Here is a 22,781-nt window from a genome sequence, read left to right on the forward strand (position 1 = left end):
TTTGTTCTGTGCTATTTTCTAAGATTAAAATGCTGTATTATCTTTAAAAAGAGCGTTAGAAAGAACAGAATATGGCCTTTGTACTGCACCTCATGGTGTTGTAGTAATAAGAGTAATCCGCACAGTGGCACTAATGTGTCAAAGACGGAGTAGTAACGGTCTGTGTGCTGTATCAGTACAACCGTGTAGATCTCGTGAAAGACAAGATAGTTCATGTCCTTATCTAACCTTCTTAATCTGTTTTAAACGGAATTTCCTCGGATACACCACCTCGTGTACTGCATACGCATTAATATATTCAGTACAATTCTATGATCGGATACTGACAGGTAATTTAACACGCACTAATTTATAGCAGCACAAATACGCAAATTTGTGATCGAGGCCAGTCAAAACTGCATACTACGCGGTAAACGAATTACATCGAACAACATTATTGTTGTATACCACAACAGAGAAATAATGGTACCTTAAACACAACTGAACAAACCAGACAATTTGATGCAAGCATCTTCCTGACCCACACAGAAGAGGCGTTTGTATAACGGGATTTAAACGAAAGCGGAAGTACAGAGCATGAAACCTCTCGATCAGTTAGTAATCCCGATTCAACGCCTCAAACTCCTTGTTCGAGGTGACGCGAGGCCCCCCTGACAACCGAGCCACCTACCCATTCCCTCTCTGTCTTTAGCACGGGTCGGCAACCGTTTAAAAGCACAGCATTTTGTTTTAGTTGTAGCTGACCCTCCAATCTTCCCTAGTTTTGTTTCATCCTACTATACTACCCTTACCATGGCGGCGAGTGCGAAACGAAAACAAGAGGAGAAACACCTGAAGATGCTGAGAGAAATGACGAGTTTGACTCCCAACAGAAAGTGCTTTGACTGCGACCAGCGCGGCCCAACCTATGCCAATATGACTGTGGGCTCCTTCGTATGTACCTCATGCTCTGGCATCCTGTAAGTTTAAAGTTACTGAGTGACCTTAGCTTAGATATGGCGCACACGATATAACGGTTGATACGCCTCTGCTAACGTTAAGCTACATGCGGCTGTCTAAGCCAGGTCGTCAGATAGCGCTAGCTAACGTTAAATAGGTATCCAGTTGTGCCATTTGAGTTTAGCTGTTTTGACATTGTCTTGCCGAGCTGTGTTGGGCGGGGTAACCACATAAAGGTGTCAGTGTTCCACACAGCAAGCTAACGTAGTAATCACCCCAGATGCTATTCATCTTTAGCTCCCAGCGCTAACCAGTGAATTTATCTTACACTTGCAAGCTAGGTCTGCACATTAGCCGGTAGCCAGCTGCTACTACCAGTTGCTGGCAAAGTCTGAAAGCACCACCTTGTAACTGAGCTAACAGCTAAGGCATACCCCCCCTGCCTGCAAAGACGCATTAATACATATTTAAATTATCTAATTGTCGAGCTTTCATGTTATATTTACCAGTTTAAATTATGTACTTTTTCTTATTATACTTCTTGGAACCACGCAGAGGGTCATCTGTTCGATTTTAATAAAATAATATCTTTGTTGCTAAATATTAAACGATGGTAGGTATCAGGGCGTGGGAAAGTTACATCATTTTTTGATGCAACTGATAGAGCAGTACTAGTTTTCATTCCGTCATCTGTTTTATTTTGGATGTGTTTGTATCAAATTTAGAAGTATTCTACTAGTCAGTCTGTAAAAGATGTACAGTGATTAGCAACTTTTAACGCAATTGACAATCTGCTGACCAAATCTTGCCTAACAAATTCATTCATGTTAGCAGTACTTGCTAAAAAGCTTTGATATGCGCAGTGTGGTTTGGTGTTGTGACTTTAGACGGCGTTTGTCTGACTTAAAGCTTTGCTGTGCAGTTGTGTAACCAAGCATCTGTAGCTTGTGATTTGGGATTAGTGAAGCATTCCGTTTTTTTTCTTCAGCTAAAGAGATCCCACCTCTCTTCAGCTGTCAAATGTCGCATGCTAAAAAGGTTTTGTGTTGTGGGTATATGTGATGCTGGCCACATTTGGAAAGAAATCCAAAGTGGTGTAGTACACAAAGTGGTGTAATGCATTAAAGAGAACTGCAGGGTGCTCTAAAAGTTTTCAGTCATTGCACAGTAAATGACAGATTGACATAGAATATGAAGGAAATATTTATTGTATATCAATCTATATTGCATTGACATTGTGCTAATCTGCACTTAATCACTCTTACATTGCTGGATTATGTTGATTTCTCTTGTAAGTGTATCTGCGTTTGGTTTACTTGAAAGCAAAATATGCCCCCATACATCAGCTGCTGAAAACTATAAAGCTCAAGGTTTCCACCTGTACAGCAGAGAACTTTTAATGAAGGTTGTGCATGCTTTTCTACTCAGATTGAATTTACAAACTACCATCAGTGGCATGATGTTTTCTCAACATTGTTAAAATCAAGAATCTTAAATAAATTACCTTGGTTTTGGTAAATGTATAAAAAAAATCTCTTTATTTGTATCAAGTCTTTGTAAGTGGAAATATTTGAGAAGAGTAAATTGGCTGTGGACTATTAGTTCATAACTCAATAAACTGTTAATCTGTCCATCCTCATGTCAGCAGCCTGCACTGGTACTTCTCCCTTAATGCTTTATGGAAATCACCCTGTCAGTTTGTATTAGTGAATAATGGTTATTCTAATAATGTTAGAGTGGAAATGGAAAATATTTGTTGCTTAGTAAATTCCCACTGATGACCTTTTAAGTTTTATTACAGTTTCTTTCTTTCCTCTTTCTTTGACACAATTTTATATTGTTTGTCCCTTAGACTGCGTCTAAAATACAGCCCTTGTTTGACTAAGTTTGTGACCTTATTCTGTGTAAACAGTGTTGGCTGTCTTCACTTTGAACATGAAGGTTATTTACTGTAGCACTGAAAACAATGAGATAAATGGCATGTTTGCTGATGGGCAGAGCTTGCCCGCTATTTTTTTTTTTTGGATATATGAAAACTCAATTTCTCATTTGTTTAAAGAAGCCTGGTGTCATTGCAGGTTCAGGAAGTGGCATGGCCTCACCATGCTGCTACATCAGCAGCACGTGCTGTTACATGTATCACAGGAAGTGACAGTGAGGCCTGTCTGCCTCTTACTTTCATTTCAAAGCTATTTACAGTATTGACTACCCACTATAATTTCTTGAATTAAAGTAGTAATTTCATTATTTGTTCTTCTCAAAGGAAAAATCTAAAACTTGTCAACACAGATAATCACCTCTTTATACATTTTGTGTTTACCTTCAGAGATTGTATTGCTGGAACAAAGTGCTTTTTAAGTCCTAAACTGTACTGTAAACACGTGACAGGTAGAGATACAGCTGAGACAATCATAGAGTTTTTTTTGTTTTTGCTTTTTTCTTTTTAATGAAAGTTATTTGCCCTTTTCTTTTTAAATTTGCAGTTTGGGCAGTAACAGTCTTTTAATTGTTTAGGGGTGATAACAGGGTCACAACTACCTACCACATATCATCCTTCTGCCCCCATGGTTGTGGTTGTTTAATAAGTGGAGTTGGAATCTGCTTTGTAAACACATTCCTGAAGAAGGTGGAGGCATTCCCAGGAGGAACATACACCACTAACTCTTTCTGGAGAATTGCTCATGACAGGAAGTAACCCCACTTGGCCTGTGTGTTCCTGAAATATATCCTGAGTAAGCAGGGCCCTAACAGTGACTAGAGGATGACAAAGGTGGGAAGGTGTCAATGACACTGAATGTCCTGGATAATAGTTTATGATATGACTTGAACTTTACTGCAGAGCACATTTGGTCCTCCCGTACCCTCGATATTTTATTTCTGAAAGCACTGTTAGGATGATAAATTTGTGATAGTGTAATTTGGCAAAAATCCCAGTGGATTAGTTAGTGAGCCACGGAAATTGACAGTTGGCACTTTCTGTGGTAAAAGGCTGTTAACAAAAATGTTGAAGAATATGTAAAAGACATCTTTTTGTAGGGACTGAATGCACCAAAATGAAATATGGTGCATAGCCTCTTTGCTCTTTTGAGACTCAACATTGCCAGTTTCTCACAGCCTACAGCGGTTACAGTATGCAAATGAGCTGAGTTTTCCCAGCTGAGTTGCTCTGATGTACAGTAGCAGCTAGGTCATAATTATTTTACTGTGCAATATGTGATACTGTTCTCTGATACACTGTGCTGCCCAGTGCACCAAACAATGCCTTGCTTAAACTTAAACTCTTTAAATCAATCTAATTATTATTTTTAATCAAATTGATAATTATTAATTAAATAATTATTTTAGTTCTCGCTACAGATATCCTATTGTAACTGAACACCATCACAATTGTAAGGCTACTTTGTCCTAGAGCAACAGGGTGTGTGTGTGTGTGTTGCTGTGGGGCCATTGTGTTGCTGGGCTCAGTACCAAACTGGTATTCATAACACAGAAATCATCTGACAGTTATATTGTATACCACAGCCTGGATGTGAGACAACTCCCATTATAATATGTTCCTCCTTTGCATTCTCACATGTTAAAACAGTAAAATAAAATATATTAAATTAACAAGAACAAAATAACCAGTACCAGATTTCCTTAATTTCACGATTGGGTAGAGATGCTGCCATCATATTTAGATCATAACAGTTATGGAGCTATGTCTATGTATCTGACCTAGTTTCATCCTCATGTGACTAGGATGTACCTTGGGGTGCTGAAAATCACATTAATGTTCAAATACACTCTTGAAAAGATACATTTGAGTTCATTGCTTCTTGCTTTTGATGAATTTTGTCCGAAAACAATGAGAGCTTTGCATTAGCCCAACAAGGGCTGCAACCAGTGCTTTTTTTAATGATATTATTTTAACATGTTAGATATATTTTAAGGACCCTAGCTGAGATCTTGCTTAGGTTATCTGACCAACAATCCCAAAATCCCCAAATCCAGCTGAGAATAGGAAAGAGAAATCAAATTGTCACACTCAGGGAAGGTGCACCCAACATTATGTTTTTAATTTGACAAGTCATTTGAAGTAATAATTGGTTGTCATTTTTTCTTTTGTTTTTGATTGATTTGGCTCCTAAGTATCTTTTAATTTCCATGGTTGATCCTGTAAATGTTGTCCTGTAAATAGAGCAGTCTTAATTGAAGGGCTCCTTGTTAGAGTTCTCTTGGCCTTAATCATCTATTCCAAAAGTGTGACTGGCGTGGCATTACTGGGCACAAGGTGGAGATGAGAAGTTTTTGTAAGGGTTACAGCAGTGAATAATTTACCACTCTAGTCTAGTATTTCACTGCCTTTAGGAGCTGTCTCCTCTATGTGTATACCATTGTGTTTGTAATTGTGACACAGTGGATCCCATTTCCCAGTTCCCAAAATGGGTGACGGCTGTGGTACGCTTGGGTGCCTTGAGTGCACGCCAGGGATACCACAAGCCCCACATTATTGTTCATGGTGGAGTGAACAGCGAGACATATAAAAATGGAAAAGGAAAAAGCTTGTTCAAAAATGATCATTAAATTTTACATTTTTAAATATTATTATTAAAAATTATATATATAATATATATCTCAGTGTGTATCATGATCACACTGAGATATATATATGAATAACGATTGCTTCTGTCTTCTGTATGTTCTGTATGTTAGACATTAGACTGATTTGTCTTTTCATCACATCTTTGAGTCATTAAAACAGACCTGCGTGTTAGAAGTTTAAATTTGAAGTCGGAGTGGGTGTACTATTTTCTGACTTTCATGTGTGAAATCATTGGCTGTGAATCCCGTCAAAATACTTTTTGCACACCTCAGCGCTGTCGATGAATGAATCCGCTGCAGATGCTGATGGCTGCTTCTGTTGTACTGCTGACATGCTTTTGCTATGCTTACAGTGTAGAAACAGTAAAAAGACTTTGTGGCTCAGTGTTGGTATTTTTCTTCTTTTTATTTATTTTTTTTTTTTACAGTCATTAATGACTGTGGTTGGTTAATTGTGAAGACATTTTCTAAAAATGTCTACAACAAGAAGTTCTCACGTGAAACTCTCTTATTCAACTCTATATTAGATTGTACAGCAATAAGTTGTCTTTTCCATGTTCAGATGGCTGATGCTCAGCAGTTCCTCTGCAACACTGGTTGCAGTTAAAATATTCTGAACATTCTGCTTGCATGCTAAAGGCTGATTGGTCACCTTCACAGACAAAACAGGTGGTGACCTTGAAGCCGGCATTTCATTAGTTTTCACTTACTGGTGGGTCTAGGATAAAAAACTGAAGTCAGCAGGCCTGGAGCTTAATACAACAGCCTAGTGATGGCTCTTTTCAACTATTACAGTTAGCAGGCATTTTTAATTCAGGCCTTGTGGCATGAGCTGCATCCTTCTCAGGAAAATGAGCAAGGCTTCTGTGGGCTAACGCGTGCCACTCCATAATGGAAGATTCTAAAGTAGAGAGATTGCTTGTTCTTTTGCTGTGCTGACAACCTCGGTTTGTTCAGTGGTTGGAGAGAGTTTCACCCACTTCCTTTGCTATGTTCTGCTCCCTTTATTTTTCCGCCTGCTTTTGTCTCTGTCTTATCTGTCTGTAAATGCTGTCCTCCTTGCCTCAGTTATGCACATGAGCCAGTCAGCTCATTGCTAATTTAATGGCCCCGTCCTGAGAGGTGGGATCTGGTGTTTGTGCAGAATAAGTTGCCATGTACAGTTTCTTCAAATTAAATTGACCCGTGTATCCATTTCTCCACCTACAGACGAGGACTGAATCCACCCCACAGAGTCAAGTCCATCTCCATGACAACTTTCACGCAACAGGAAATCGACTTCCTACAGAAACATGGCAATGAGGTAGGCATGGCATTTGCTTGTACTTAAGGTTGAGGCGTTAGTTTGGCGAGAAATGTCACTTCTCAGAAATGTGGACATAGATTATTTTGTGAGAACCTGCATATTGTCCTTATTCCTTCTACATAGACAACAACATTGAACCAAAAGTTGTTTGAAATAGAAAAAAACCCATAGAATATGATTATTATTTCAGTGCTTGAGTTTTACATAATGAAATCTCTGTTACATTCCTGGTCAAATGAGTTCACACAATGCTGCTTAAGCCTATCAATGCAAATTCCTGTGTTTCACAGTATACCGGGGTCTTTCAGTGCAGGGTCTGTAGTGACTTTCCCGCTCTGGCTTGCTGGTAGCCTGTTATGTCAAGCAGAAAAGATTGATTTTTTGATTTTTCATGTAGCATTTACTTCAAAATGGCAAAATACGTGTTATAGTAAACTACCTGTCCAGCACAAGCGCAGTTAGCAACAAGCTGTTTGAGCCACACCCAGATATTATCGCAGGAGTTGATTTAGAATAACCAAGGACTTTGAGTCCAGCGTTTTATTTTTCCCTGAATTGAGCTTTGTCATTGTTTTTGACAGTACAAACAATCCATTTTTTAGCAGATTTACTTTTTTGCATTATTTTTAGGGCAAATACGGAATCATCAGCCTCTATTTATTTGAGCAAATGAACATTTAACAGAAATTTCTTGATATGATAATTTTGATGATAGCATTTTCTTCCAAGTACTATGGGAATAAATACATAAAATTAAAATCACTGTATATAAATGGTTAGAAGTGAGGTGAGAGTCTCTCTGAAATGTCTGTCATTCAAATCCTGCAGCTTTCACCTGTCCTTCATAATCAGACCACCTATTTGTACTGCAGAAAGGAACCAAAGTTCAAGAGCCATTTCTGGTAAATGTAATATGAAATAGAACAATGCCACCTGGGAAGCACAGCCTATTAAAAGCTGTAGCAAAGTGGAAGGGCAGGCAGACATGCAGAAGACTCAAGGCTGGAGCTGATGCATAGATCCTTCAAGGCTGCTATATAAATACTGCCCTCAAGTTGGTTTTTGTCTTTCTGCAGTGAGTGCTTCGTACAGAAAAAACTGATGAAACCTCTTATTTTGAACAGTTACAGCTTAAAAATCATACTCATTAGAAAGTAAAGTGAGCTTTCGTGAGTTGTGAATGTATGTTCATGTGCAAAGCTATCTAAGGAAATTACAGTAGCGGTGGACAAAGGCCGTGCTGCCTTTTGCAGCACCACTGCTTCATTTACAATGCAGTACTCTAAACTGAGTGCACACATGCATGAAACCTATAAATCTTTTTTTTTTTTTTTTTTTTTTTTTTGTTCTTAAGCAAATGCTTTAGGATTAAGCAAATACTTTAGGAATGCTATCCAAAACCCAATGCAAGAGAAAGGTGAGACTTAGGCTGATCTTTTCACCACGCAGTTTTGTTCAACCTGTTTTTCCAAACATGGGACCAACTCATGTTTGACTACGCTGCCTTTGATGTGGAAAGCCTGTCTAAATAAATTAGATCTTTTGAAGTTCACTTGCACTTAAAAGCCACAGTGGTTAACCATATCATCAGTATGTTTACCTGTCGCTTGTCTTAATTTCCTTGTGCCAGCATTTCGCTTTGGCTTAAGACTTTAATGGGCAACGGTGACAAGCCCTGAACTCATTTGTGGTTGTGTTTGCTAAAGAAATGTTCCACCAAAAATTATTTGTTCTTTCACTGCATTCCAGGTGTGTAAGCAGATTTGGCTTGGCCTTTATGATGACAGAACTTCCTCAATACCAGACTTCAGAGAACCACAGAAAGTCAAGGAGTTCCTTCAGGATAAATATGAGAAGAAGCGATGGTAAGTCAAAGCTGGGAAGAGTCCTCAGGCAATGTGCACTGCACTGACATGTAGGTTTTCTTTTTGTTTTTTCTTCTCTCTGGCTCGGAATGTCTCATGGGCAGCTCATAGCAGTTAGCCTTGAGCAAGCCACCAAATATCCCTCTTTAAATGTGCAGAATGTAGGTCACCACAGTCAAACTGCTTTAGGTTCATGTTTCTATGAAGTTATAGTTGCATATAAAAGATTTAGCATCATTGTTTCAATAATCAAGATTTAGCATCATTGGTTTTTTTGTTGCCAAAACTGTAAATATGTTAATGCCAGTTTTAGTCACGTCATATTTTGAGTAATTAAAATACAATGCAGGTAACGTAAAAGAAAGTTTTAAAGCTTTATTACATTAACCAATCCTGATTTCATGATTTGGATTCGGAATTGAAAATGGAATTTTCAGAAGCACTTCAGACCCTAAACTCAAAAGTCAAATTAAATCCTTCATTTGTAGAATTGTGATACTCCTATTAAGTAAAGTAAGTTTAAAAAAAGTAAGTAAAAAGTCTTTGTAGTTTATGTTTTAAGTGATACTTCAACATTGTCACAATTTGCGGCAGATAAGCATTCTCACGCACATAGGCCTCTCCTGTAACACCAAACACACACACCAGTCATGATAACACTAAAGTAAGTATTAGTTTCTGAGAATCATGGTCTGACTGCTAGCTTTGAGTCACAGTTGCACACAATTAAACATTTCCCATCATCACATTTGGATTTGCGTAGTGTTTGTTTTGCCAAAATGATATATAATTATTTTGAAAACCCTAGATTATGTCAGTTGATCTTAAATATTATTCCATTAGCCAGTAGCCTCGGGTAGAAAAAAGCAATGCTTTGGTTACTTTAAGTATTTGAAATTACATTGTGATCTACAGTACTATTTATACATCGAGGTAGACTGTTGTAAAGCATGTAATCTGAACTGTTTCCTAGGTACGTACCTCCTGAGCAGGCCAAGGTAGTGGCATCCGTCCATGCTTCCATCTCTGGCTCCTCAAACAGCAGCACCAGCAGCACCCCGGAGGTTAGACCACTCAAATCCCTGCTGGGGGAGTCGGCCCCCTCCTTACATCTCAACAAGAACACCCCACCTAATCAGGTGAGATTTATTTAGTGTTCACACGCAATAAATTTATAATTATTTCCAAAAACTGTCACTCACCCATACATTTCTGCTAAGGTTTAATAAATTGTTTGCTAAAAATAACTTTGACTATCCAAACTTATAAAAGATGCCTATTTATTGTCTTCCTTAGTCTGTCTATGAAAGTTGTTAAGGATTCACACCTATGCATGCTGTGGCCTTCAAGTTTTTAAAATCCATTTCTGGTTTCCACCAGTCTCCAGTAGTGAGCCGTGGACAAACCCATCAGCAGCAGTTCCATGACAAGAGGTTTGACCTCCTCAGTGACTTGGGTGGAGACATCTTCGCTGCACCGCCCAACATGAATGCTGGCACCAGCTCCGGTTTTGCTAACTTTGCACATTTCAACAGCCACACAAGTAAGAAACAGACAAATAAATGATGGAGCATTATGTCAAAGGCAAAAATGCACTGGCATGCTAGTGTTTTCTGTTTGAGTCAGTTGCATGCTGCTTGATGTTGTATTCGCCTCTTATGGACTGTGGCAGAAGTTCAAGATAGTGCAGAATCTGTTAAATGTCAGTAGCGATCTACCTCCATGATTGCAAAACATAGCCATACATTATTTAATAGTACTAGAGGTGCAATAGACAGACACATCTCCATGGTTACTAATGTCTGTAACATAGGGCTATTAGTGTTTGCTTCCTGTGGAGGATAATGTCCTCCCATTTCCCCCTCAAAGTGCCATCGAGACTCATCCTTAATGCAGTGACTAAAGGGGCATCCACACATCTCTGCATAGAAAATTTAAGCATGGATATACACCTCTGAGATTAATGATGTGCATAGTGCTCTGCACACAGTTGTGTGCCGTGTGCTGAGCAAAGGGGTCCATGGGAGAGGGTGAACGTCAGACTTTCATGTCCACCTCTTAAGCTGTTATGGATTTTATTGTTATGTGAGGCCACTCTTTATTATCTCTCATAGTTAGCACATGGTCCATTGTATTTGTGTTGCACTCGCACTGTCATTGTATGTATAAATCCATTCTATTGTTATCTCATCCATTGTTTTCCTCTCATTGTGTTTTTGTTTGTTTGTTTTGTTCATCTGCCTGTGTGAACCTCATCCTGACATCACCTCCAGCAGCACAGATTGCCAGCGCAAATGCAGACTTTGCTAATTTTGATGCATTCGGGAGCACTTCTGGGTCGACGGGTGCTTTCCCCTCTGCACCCCAAGCCCCGTTCCATCCCTCAAATACAGGTAGAGGAAGATCTCTTCACTGGACAAAATCCAAATCACATCACACATGAAGACATCAGATTGTTATGCAATTATGTACACACACTTACAGAGAATTACATATGACTAAACACAAACAACCCCTTCACATTCAGTAGATCGTCAGCCATGTTTCATTTGAAGTTAGTTTTGTTGTCATTTGTGTTTTTTAACTTTTGTAATGCATATTCTCTCCTTCCCAAATCTTTCCATATGTGCAATGTCCATTCATCCATTGTCAGACCACCAGATGGTTATATTACATTTCAGTAGTCCACATCGATTTTTACAAACAAGAAATTAAGCAAAATCTTACATTAATTATACAAATTAATAATACATTAATTTCTAAATTTCATTAAGGCAAATAAAAAAATGCTGACATATTTTTCTATTTGAAAACAAATTAACTAATTCTTGGATGCAGTAGGACACGTTGAAATGGCGTGTGTCTTAGGCCAAAAACACAGAGGACACAGAGCATGAAGTACTTACTGTTCACACCAGTGTAAACATACTAGAGGCATTCACTTCATGCACCACTTGTAGCACATCCCTATTTTGATCTACTTTGAAAGCTTCATTTTACCTACCTACCTAGTGGGTAACCTATATACAAAAAAAGAGCAAGTAGAAGTTCTGCATCAGAGCAGTGAACACAATAGGGTACTTCCTTCCTCCCTGCTTATTTCACCTTTGGTTTAAAATTTTGTTTGGTGATGAGCCTAAGGTATTTTACATATCCAGTATGCTGAATCCATTTTATTTTTTTAGGTGATAAAACTACCATAATTGTATAAGTAAAGATCACTGTGCACTCATCAGGCAGAAAATTCTAAGGATAGAGAACCTACAAAAGAACAACTTTATTAATACTATAGTGCTGTTATCAGACTGTGTATGTCTCTGTGGAAATATTATATGATTTCCTGTTGTCCTAGATTTAGTATAAATAATTGAATGCTGTGGATTTGTCAAAGTTTGATTCAGTGAAAACTATGCTTGGCTCATAAATCTGCTATTTTAAAAAATATATAATAGAGGCATACTGTCCTCATTTTACCTGTGTTTGACCTTGTGGTCCATTTTTACCTTAGAACCCTTCTTGCGCTTTTACAAAAAGTATTTTGTCACCAGTAAATGGCTGTCTGGCTTGTTGTTTTACCTGAAGATTTCTATCTCACATACTACATGCATATGCAAAAAAAAAAAAAAGTGAGTCTCATAGACAAACCTTCAACCTAACCTCAAGAAAATGTTGCCATGTAGTGCCCTCTGCTGGAGGTGTACATTGATATCTATCTTTGTGTAGAGCTGCACAGTGATCTGTTCAGTATGCCTGTTGCTTGATGGATAAAGCTCCCCTCTCTCTCTCATGGTTTTGTAAGATAATCCCTTTCTCACAGACACTGACTGTGCTCTCTGGCCTAAGCTGTCCATTATGTCTCGTTGTTTTTCATCCTTTTGCTTCAGCAGCAGTTGTTTTGCTTTGAACTTACTCTAATTTTTACCTCTGGTTTAGTTGACTTTTCTTTTATTTCTCCACACTGTCTTGCATTGTTCCTTGCCCCATTTCTTCATCCCTCTTTGATTTTTGGCTGCCAGCGTTCACTGTGCTCTCATCCAGCCGCAGTATGGGTGAGTTTGCCTCTGCTCTGCATCTCCGGGGTGCACACAGTAAGTCTCCCTCAGGACTTGCCCTCTTAACAGCTTTTACCTTTTCCACTGTCTCTGATGTGTAGTCACTCTTATCCTCCTCTGTATGGATGTAATGTGTGTGTGTGTGTGTGGGTGGGTGGGTGTGTGGGGTGTCTATATTCTGTAGACCTGGATATAATGGCGTCAGTCTTGCATTTTTTCCTGTGGCCACTTCCCAAAGTTCCCCTGTGGCCCAACAGGCATTCATGTATTTCTGTGAGAGTAGAGCGTTATAAAATAAAACGTCTGTAAAACGTTTGACAGGACACCTTGAATTACAAATGAGGTCAATTATTACTCATTCTGTTTTGAATATTTCAAAAGTAAATTTCAGGAAGTGAACTGGGAAACCACCTGCCAGTCATAGGCGCCTCTTTGAATGTGGTATCTAGTTCTTCTACAGTATATGCATTTATGGCACAGTGCTCTGGAAGCCTATTCCATCAGTTAATTATGATACGAAACTTTGTAAATTTTCTGTAATCCAGTATGTCGTCAAGGAAATGGTAAAACTGAACCACTGAAGCTTTTAGACTACTCTTCAGAGAGGGTCTATATCTGCTAATGGCAATTGTTTCTTTAAATGCTTATTAGTTATTTACTATTGACAGATTTCCCTTTTTTGAACAGTGTTGTGACAGTTGTATGCATAATTGTACCTGTCTCTGTTTGCCCAGTTAATACACTGGTTGAGGTTTAACTGGTGGTTTCAGGGTCCATGATAAAATTGTCTTTTCTCCCATTCAGGATCCTTTTATTGTGCTGTAATTGGCAAATATTGCATTCCAAACAAACCAAATCTTCCTTATGTAGCTCTTAGTGTACTGAAGAAACTCGTGGAGTCCAGCCTGAAATTGATTGTAATAGCTACTTCGAAGCAGAAGGAGGGTGGGCGTTATTAGACATAAACATATAGCGTGGACAAAAAGAACAACACTGATGTTGTGCGAGTTCTAATCATTTCTTGAGTAACGTGTACGTGTTTGTGTAGGCAGTGACTAATGTGTAATAGCTCTCTGTTTCCCTACTCACGGTGTTAGATGTTGTTGAAAGTGATGGCCTACTCATTACAGAGCTCAGTCATTCCTGCAGGGTGATTGGCAGACTGAAGTCATTTTCCATTGAACTATTAAGTTGTTTCCTGCGTCACTGTTTTGGGTTAGTTTGTCTATAATTCCCTTGATCCACAGCATGGTGCTGAAGTCGGATGTAATCGAGGCACTCATCATAGTGCAGTGTTGCAGAGTGTGTTGTCTGTCCTGTAGATAATGAAGGTATCCCAGCCCCAACCTTACTCCACCCCAGCTTTATCCGCCATGCAGCTATTTATCTACCTCTACACCCTGTCAATGCTGTTACTCAAAGCCAACAAGCAAGGCCCCCCTTATGACTTTTTAATCTCTCTCTTTCATGCAGGTAGCACCTCAGGGGGACTAGCAAATGCCAGTTTTGCAAATTTTGACAACTTCCCCAAATCGTGTAGTGCTGACTTTGGATCCTTCAGTTCCTCCTCCCAGAGTAACCCCACAGGAGCTGGCAAAGATGCAGTACAGAGTACTAGCGTCCCTGCTGATAAATACGCAGCCCTGGCTGACCTGGATAACGCGTTTAGCTCTGCCAAAACAGAGCAAGGTAAACTTCTCCTGCCTAGCCTGTTTCACATATCTCTATTGTAGGGACAGAGTTCAGCCACGGGAAAAAAAAAAAAAAGATGTCGCCACAACGGAAAACATTTAAAACATTGAGTCATCTTCGCAGTACAGGGACAGGCGTAGTCTCTCTTAAAATAGGGTTGATTTACCTCGATTTTTTTTTTTTCTTCCAAATTGACCCCGTGACGTCTTTGCTACGGAAGCTGGTATCAGTTCGACAGGCCACTGCACATGAGTGAAATCCCTTCCCTTCTTGATGTCAAGTATGAGATATGTATTGGCTTCATTGGAGAATTTTAATGTCACATGGTCGGGATTCTGGCACTCGGACAAATGTGAATTGTATTGGGTTTGTAGAGGTTTGAGCCAGAAAATGTAAATTTCCTAATGACTGAATATTTATTCCCCATTATGTTTAATAGGTTGAATATGGCAGCTATCTCCGGACCTTTTGTTTGTCTTTTAATTTCAGTTTTCCTTCTGGATTAGCTGACTTCAAGGTAGATTGAAGCCAACTCTCTTGTCATGTGCTTCCATTCCAGGAGGAGGTATTCCTGGCGGGGTGAGCTCAGCCACAGCGTCGGCAGCAGCAGCAGGTGTGAGTGGTTTGCCTCAGAAGCAGCCATCAGGGGGGGACCGCTATGCTGCTCTAGCTGAGCTTGATACAGTCTTCAGCTCCTCAGCCCCTGCCACCAGTGTTTACAACAGCACCAGCACCTCACAAGGGTGAGACACTAAACACACACAAACAAACCTGTTATAGTTCGTTCAAAAGATCTAAATCTGCAACTAAACACAGTTTGTTAATCCAAAGCAACTAGACCAACAGAAATGTAGTCCTCTGACTCCTATCACACAGGATTGCTCTCTGATTGCTGGTGTGTTTTTTGTCTTGTCTTGTTTTTTTTTTTTGCTAGCCTGTCTGATAAGCTTATACAATGACTTTGTTTCACTGCAGGGGTATGTTTGGTCCAGATACTGGGGTGTCAACAGCACAAGCACAGCAGGCCCTACCTGGCATGACTCAAGGATTTGGATGTGAGTGAAAAAGAGTGTTTTCCAGTGGTTTGCACTAATTGTGCACCCAATCAGTGATGATTGATAGACTTGTTAGAGGCAAAATGCCAAAATTTATTTCATGGTATAATCTGAAGAACAGATCACAATGGTGTATATCACAGCATATTTATTTTTGTTATATTTGTTATATAGCTGGGCGGCATGGTGGTGCAGTGGGTAGCACTGTGGCCTCATAGCAAGAGGTTTCCAGGTTCGAATCCCAGTCTGGGCCCACAATCCCAAAAACATGCACATTAGATTAATTGGCTACTCTACATTGCCCCTAACGTTGAATTATATTTCTGTAGCAATTGAAAAAAATCATCATGTTAAGTCATGAAGTGGGAGCAGGGGATATCACTGTGGATATCAACATGTAGAAATGGGGCATCCTCCATGAATCACTAGTTTTGTTTTCTCTCTTGTTCTGTTTCACACTATGTTCTCATGTTTTCTCTATCCAGCAGCTCAGTCAACTAATCCATTTGTAGCTGCTGGAGTTGGCCCAGCTTCCACCAACCCCTTCCAGAGCAACGGCAGAGCAGCAAATATGGCGGCGGCAGCAGCAGCGGCAGCAGGTGTGTTTATGAGTTTGTTTGTGAATGCGTGGCACATATAATACACACCAAGTCAACTCGCTCACGTTGTGCAATAGTGCATATTAAAGTCCTTATTTATGTGGGGAAAAGCCAAGCTGTGTTATCGTACAGTGAATGTCTGTTAGATGTTCTTGCACACCCAAAGTGGCAACCTTTGCCCAGGCTGCCTCTGCAATGAATAAGCCTCAGGCCACTTTGCCAAATACCCAGGCAACCAATCACGGAAATGTTAGAAAAAGAAATAACAAGAGTGCTCAATACCAATATTAATTTCTGTGGAAATGGGTAGCAGGACTAGCATTGCCATTTACTGGTGTGCGCAAGATGGATGAAAGCTGAAGTACGGTGCAGAAATTCAGTTGTCTGTCTGATTGCTCTTACCATGCTGGACAGGCTTGATGAGGGTTCTTCATTGGCAGGGTTATCCTCCCGCCTTTGGTAGGTCCCTTGTGCACTTTGTTCCCCTTTGCTCTCCTGTGTCTTGCTCTGGCAGCGCCTTCTCGTTCCTTCAGCAAACTATCAGGAAAATGTTGTAGAGGTAAAAAAAACAAAAACAAAAAAACATTCAGGGATAGGAGTGTGACAGAATGCACAGTAACTAGGGAAGCATGGGATATGTTGAGCCTGAGTGTATGAATGAAGTCTACTTCTTGGAAAATCTTAGAAACCAGTTTAATTATAGATTAAGCAACAAGAATTAATTTCCATATTCGTTTGCAGAGAGATATGTCTCATATCATAAATTATAAAAAGACGATTGTTACATTGAGTACCTGTGGACTCACTGATAATGGCTTCTTCAACATTTTCCTTTTATCAGTTGGCCTATACACTTACAACTGTCAGGTCTTTAACACTCAAGCCTTAACCTGGATCGATTTGCTTTCATATTCTCCAGTTGCTATTTTTTTTCCTTTTTTTTAAATTTTATTATTATTATTATTTTATTATTTTTTTTTTTAATGGGAACTGGATGTAGTATTTCAACTGGTCAATGAATTGCTCCTTTGCCAGCCAGCTGTCTTACATGTTCCTGTGTGGTCATCACAGGCCACACACTGGTGCTACACTGAAAGGGTTAAATCCTCACATCTGTCTCTTGTTCAGATAATCCCTCTTATTTTTTTTCTAAGGTTTGTCTGGAGACAGCCTTATTCTAAATTTGCTTGTATTTAAACTGTTGAAATACGTACTCGGAGATTTTGAAGAGGGAAAAAATTAAATGGACAGTTGTTGGCATTAGAAGCCACACTATGGACTACAGTACCACATGTGCAGCTATTCACCTGCTGAAGGCACAGTTACCCAACCTACTGCGTAGTGTCATTGATGTATCTCTATTTCCTAATTTGTTGTAGCAGTCTGTCTGTTTTTTGGATGACTGTTCTGTAATCCTCCCACTTATTAAAATATACCTTTATTATATTGCTTTCTAACAAACTACTGATAATAATCACATTTTATGTGTATACATTTTCATTTTGTTTTGTTTTCTGCTGATGTGTGCCTGCTCGAGTATAATGTCACATTTTATAAGTGTGTGTGTGTGTGTGTTCATTTTGTCATAAGCACATAGATGTGTTGGACAGGCTTCTTTAACCTGATGATGTCCTGCTCTGTTGCAGCATCATTTGGCACAGGCTCCATGAGTATGCCAGCTGGATTTGGGAACGCTGCAGCCTACAACCTCCCCACCAGTTTTAGTGGAACCTTTCAGCAACCTTTTCCTGGCCAGGCTCCCTTCCCTCAGCCTCCTGCCTATCCCCAGCAACCTAACGGTGTGTGACTGTGTTTTCATCATGTAGATGTAGACATATCTGAATTAATAACTATGCTGAAATTCAAGCTTACACATGCATCTGGCTGAGCTCATGTTCAGTTTGTTGGATGTCTGTTCCTTCATGTCTCCTAAATAACCATGTACTCATCTTTCAGGTGGAGGATTTCCGGCCTTTGGTCCAGCCAAGCCTGTAGTGACTCCTTTTGGGCAGCCAATGGCTGGACCTGTGGTCTCCAGCAACCCTTTCCTGGTTGGTAGCAGCCTATATAAGCCACAGTTGTTATTGATAAAGATTAGACAGTCGCCTTATTCCTCCTTTGTGGTTCAGTTGAACAGGATAATGATTCCAATGACTGTTGTGTCAGCACTAATTAGTAAAATAAAAAAAAAAAACATAGCGGTATATTAAAGCTAAAGATTTATAACTCTATATTAATTCTTAGTGGATTTATGCTGACCCTCTCAATTGAATTGTTTTGCATTCCCTTTTCCTTCCAGGGTGTGGGTCCTTCTGCACAATATCCTGCAGGAGGCTCCTCAACAAATCCCTTCTTATAGCGATCCATCCAATCAGCTCCACTACAGGGTCAACAGCTGGCACGCTTGCACCTATTGCACTGTTTTGTTTCACAAGTAGCTTTAAAAACACGATGTTTGTAAGATTTGTATTTTCTATCGCAGTTTGTCATGGATGGAACAATTTGACAGACAGTCATACTGGTACTGTCTATGTCTACAAAACAAAGTGATGGTGTGTGCAAAGGGGCATCGCCTCTGCTCTATTTAACCTGTGAACTGGCCTCTACTGAACCACAATGTATAATCCAACTGGCTGAAAACTTAAGTTATTGCATACAGTGTGTCTCATTCATTATGCTGCAATTCTGTACATATTATTTTTCTTTTAGCTAATTAGCTCTTTCTTCATATCAGTATTTGTACCTGACACACATGATTTGTTAAGACAGAACTGTTGCTTGGAAAAGCTAATGGGTACTGCCACTTGCTGTATTTGTGAAGAACCAAACTGTTTCTTTGTGCAGGATCCTTTTAGGTAAATTGTTCTAATGTTCTAATGCGATATAAGGAGGAGTCACTGCTGCCTCAGGGATTTGCAGGGTACTTGTTTCTCTGCCATCCCCTGTCCTGCTGATAGAGACCCAGGCCACAGTGCTTCTGAACTACAGTCCGCCACATCCATGTGGGGCTAACAGGAATGGCCGATGAGCTGAAAACCACTTGCATTGGGTATTGAGAATTTTAAGTTAATTTGTAAATATATACAGTATATATATTAAAAATGAATTTTAAGTAAGACAAAAATGACCAAACCATTCATTTATATGGATGTATGGAAATCTTGTATATTTGTTTTGTATAAAAAAAAAATATATTCATGATGTTGCAGTCAGTAATTTGAATTTTTTTTTTAATTATTCTTTTAAAAATGTGGGCTAAAAGCACTATTGGTTATCTCTGTTGGTAGGTGTAAAATTCCTTTAATTTAGAATCTGTGTTCATGAGAGTCTGGAGGTTCATTTTTCACTGGAGGTGTGGAGTCTTTGCTGCTTCTTTGTGCTCTCCAAATGGTGAACATTCCCCGGAGGGAAAAGACAACAGCGATGACTGCAAAGTAGCTGGCATATATGGTGAACTGCAAGAAAAAGCACTCAATTTCAGTGATGAGTGGACATTTAAAAATCTTCTGGCACATTTACAGAAGACTTGACTGACATTTTACTGTGCAGACTGCTCACCTGAGGAATGATGCCCAGGCCCAGTCCTCTACTGTCAACTACAACAGAAGTAATGATTGTCTGTAGAACCAAGGCTCCAAAGTTGTTTGCTCCAAAGACCAGTGCGTACCTTTCCATTGTCAGGTCAGCTGCAATCTGGTACCTAATAGAAGTGTTTTCATTATTGAAATGTTATTTTTCCTGTTTTGCCTGCAATAAAATTAGGTCTGAATAAAGGGGTTAAACAACTCCTGTTACCTCAAACACTTACATGGCTATTGTTATCAGCAGCATGTACAGGCACTTGAAAACAACATAACCAATGTAGCACACCCAGATGTTGCTAATGAAGGTCATGAGGAAGAGTGCTGCGGAACCAAGTCCAGAAAATCCACCCAGAGCCATCTCTCCCCACTGTTCCCATTTCACCTCTATGAACCCTATACCATAGGCTGTTGCCGCACCTGCAAGACACAAAGATTTAGGATTGTTATGGTAGAGCTGATGATTAAACAAGGATGGAGGTTTGATATCTGTCACCATAAGTCATGTTCCTCCATTTAATCAAGTACATATCTTGGATATGAGGCATATAGCAGAATAACAGGTACTGGCCACAACAACGGACAGTTAGCATTAAAGGTTCTATCGAGGCTATAAACAAACAAAAGGCAGTGGTGCAGGAAATGTCACTCTGGAGCCTTAAATGAATACTGGAGGCGTTGATGTTTTGCTCCACTTTGACTCGTCACCTGCTACTAGTTTATCTGTCAAGGCTGTGGCCCTGAAGTCACCATTGGGGTCAACAAATCTGCTGCCCCCCGAGCAGATTTCAAAAATCATTAGCATTTTTATAACACTTAAAAAAAACTATTCACAATGCTGAGATACATAACATGTTTAACATCTTTACACAATATTTCTTTATAGTTTTCTGTTTTATAATACATTTGAAAGTAATGTAGTAATATGAAAAAAATTATGATTATGATCAGTTTTGCTAATGACTATTTCAGACGGTGGTATGTTTTCGCATGCCATTTTTTATTTATTTTTATATAACTACATTGGAGGGACATTTTAAGCATTTGTTAATGCCTCGGCAAAGTGTCCCTTCCCATATATATATATCATAATACCTGCACTTGGTTCTAGTCCTTATGCTTCACTGGAAGCCTTTATATGATGTTACATACCCAGCAGGTTAGACACTGCCTCCACGCCTCCGTTGTAGATGCTGAAGTTCTGAGAAGAAGGCTGCACATGCTCCCACAGCACCTGCAGGGTATTTTGCCATGTTCATTAAGTCATCCCATAATAAATATGCACAAACAAACTAGGTACAGCTTTTAAGTTTGCAACTGACCTGAACATAGTTGACAGTCTGGTTATAGCCACAAGTGGCCATTGCCCACCACACTGACCAGTAGAGCAGCTGTCTGGAGGAATAGCACTGGCGGAAGTCCCCCCACAGCTGGAGGAGGACTTTGCTGCAGGTCTCTGAACCAGCTGAATCTTCAAGGTCCTCACCTTTTTCACTGCCTTTTTCATCCAGTCCTTTTCCTGCTTCATGCTCTGTTTCTCCTCCTTTCTCCACATTTTCACCTGTTAATTCTTCACAGGATACGGTTGATCTTCTTGTGTGCTCGTTTATATCTCCAGTCTTATCTGCATGCCCTTTCACAGCCTCTGTTGATATTTTGGCTCCAGTACGTTTGCGATGAAAGAACATGCTGTGCTGTGGCATCGGCAGGAAGCAGGAAGTAAGGAGAGCGATGGAGGTGAGAACGAGAGTAAATACCATTATGTCATTGTAGGACATGAGGTTGAAGCTGACAAGCAGTTGGCCCAGCACAGAGCCCACCGTGTACCCCAGAAGCTGGACACTGCGGCTGTAAGAGGTGGCCTTCCGGTACCTCTTCAGATCTACCACACTGATTTAAAAAAAAAAAGAAAGAAAAAAAACATATTCAAAATGACATGTCTGTCCTGACAATGCAAAATTGAGCCCTGTGACACCTGGCAGGACAGATGCCTTTGCTCTGCCCTTTGGGTATAACCTGTATATGTAGGCGAAATAGGCCACCTCGCTGGCTGTCACCATCCCATAGAAGAACTGCACGGCCTGCATATCAGGTACACTTTTTGTCCAGCGTAGCATTGCTGTGGTGATGAAGAGCGAGACGCACTGGAACACCACCACAGGCTTGTAACGCAGCCAGTCAGTCATCAGGAACACCGGCACCAGCACAGACAAGTAGGAGTATGTCCACACTGGAAAAATTTGATTGTTTACCTGATGAGGAAGCAGCAACAGGTAAACATATGTGAGAGAGCCATTTTATGTTGCTTCACAGCAATAAATCAAACTTTTTTATAATCATGCCTGGATTTTTACCACTCATGTAATAAAGGCTGCATGTAACTTTACTGTGACTTACCAAGTTTTGTAATGATTTAACTTGTAGTTTCTTCAGGTACAAAAAAGTAACTACATATTATGCATTGTAGGGTTTGATGTCACAAACCACAAAACTGACATGGAAAACCGAAACACTGTTCGCAATCATCCATGATTGTTTTTTTGATTGTTGTATATTGTTATATTTTCTGCTTCATGATTTGCTCAAGTCCTTTAGTCATTTGTCAATGCTTTCACACCTGTTCTGCTGTCAGATTCTTGTCCGGTCCTGTCAGGTATGGGATGAGGAAAGGCTCCAGAGGTTTAACTGTGCTGAAGAATCCATAGATGCACAGCACAGTTGTGGGATACCTCCAGTCTGCCCTCCACCTCCTCAGTGCTTCCATCTTCTGCTCTTCTTCCACTTCTTTCACGTATGTGTGTGTAAATGTATATATATATATATATATATGTACACACTCTAGTGTGCTGCCCTGCTTTAGTAGGAAAGACCTGATGTTGTCCAAGTGTTGAGCTTGGTTTGTCAATCAACAACCCGGTCAAAGAGCAGCACAGCCTTGGTGACGATCCAGCTCCAGCCAAGACACACGTGTCACAAATTAAACAGGAAAGCAGACATCTCAGAACTTTATCTAATCAGTAATTTTTGCAGTTTTATTGTGTTGTTGTTTGGTTTCCTCATTAGATTACTGTAGAGATAATGAGCTGTGTCATAGAGATAATATGGAAA

The 22,781-nt window shown here is 39.8% G+C and overlaps 2 protein-coding genes across 13 annotated transcripts; one reads left to right on the top strand and one right to left on the bottom strand.

Moving 5' to 3' along the window:
- Nucleotides 1–583: 583 nt before the first annotated feature.
- Nucleotides 584–19,216, top strand: agfg1a (ArfGAP with FG repeats 1a). 11 transcript variants are annotated; one of them, XM_046388685.1, is made up of 14 exons: nt 584–959; nt 6,733–6,826; nt 8,579–8,694; nt 9,668–9,833; nt 10,075–10,237; nt 10,968–11,087; nt 12,711–12,782; nt 14,220–14,435; nt 14,998–15,181; nt 15,414–15,493; nt 15,982–16,092; nt 17,736–17,891; nt 18,049–18,143; nt 18,392–19,216. In XM_046388685.1, the coding sequence occupies exons 1-14, from the start codon at nt 793–795 to the stop codon at nt 18,449–18,451; spliced, it is 1,800 nt and encodes a 599-aa protein (XP_046244641.1). In that variant the 5' UTR covers nt 584–792; the 3' UTR covers nt 18,452–19,216. The 11 variants fall into 11 exon arrangements, with proteins under 11 accessions (XP_046244641.1, XP_046244639.1, XP_046244638.1 ...); XM_046388683.1 differs by having other exon boundaries at nt 10,971–11,087; nt 15,979–16,092; XM_046388682.1 differs by having other exon boundaries at nt 585–959; nt 15,979–16,092.
- A 19-nt stretch (nt 19,217–19,235) lies between these two features.
- slc19a3a (solute carrier family 19 member 3a) lies at nt 19,236–22,693 on the bottom strand. Of its 2 annotated transcripts, none has more exons than XM_046388695.1 (7): nt 22,291–22,693; nt 21,690–21,817; nt 20,996–21,563; nt 20,826–20,907; nt 19,901–20,093; nt 19,651–19,792; nt 19,236–19,547 (listed from the first exon to the last, which is right to left on the bottom strand). In XM_046388695.1, exons 1-7 carry the CDS (start codon nt 22,435–22,437, stop codon nt 19,398–19,400), a joined length of 1,410 nt encoding a protein of 469 aa, XP_046244651.1. In that variant the 5' UTR covers nt 22,438–22,693; the 3' UTR covers nt 19,236–19,397. The 2 variants fall into 2 exon arrangements, with proteins under 2 accessions (XP_046244651.1, XP_046244650.1); XM_046388694.1 differs by having other exon boundaries at nt 21,690–21,925.
- Nucleotides 22,694–22,781: the final 88 nt, after the last annotated feature.

This window comes from Scatophagus argus, chromosome 5 (genome assembly GCF_020382885.2).
Source record: "Scatophagus argus isolate fScaArg1 chromosome 5, fScaArg1.pri, whole genome shotgun sequence".
Lineage (NCBI taxonomy): Eukaryota > Metazoa > Chordata > Actinopteri > Scatophagidae > Scatophagus > Scatophagus argus.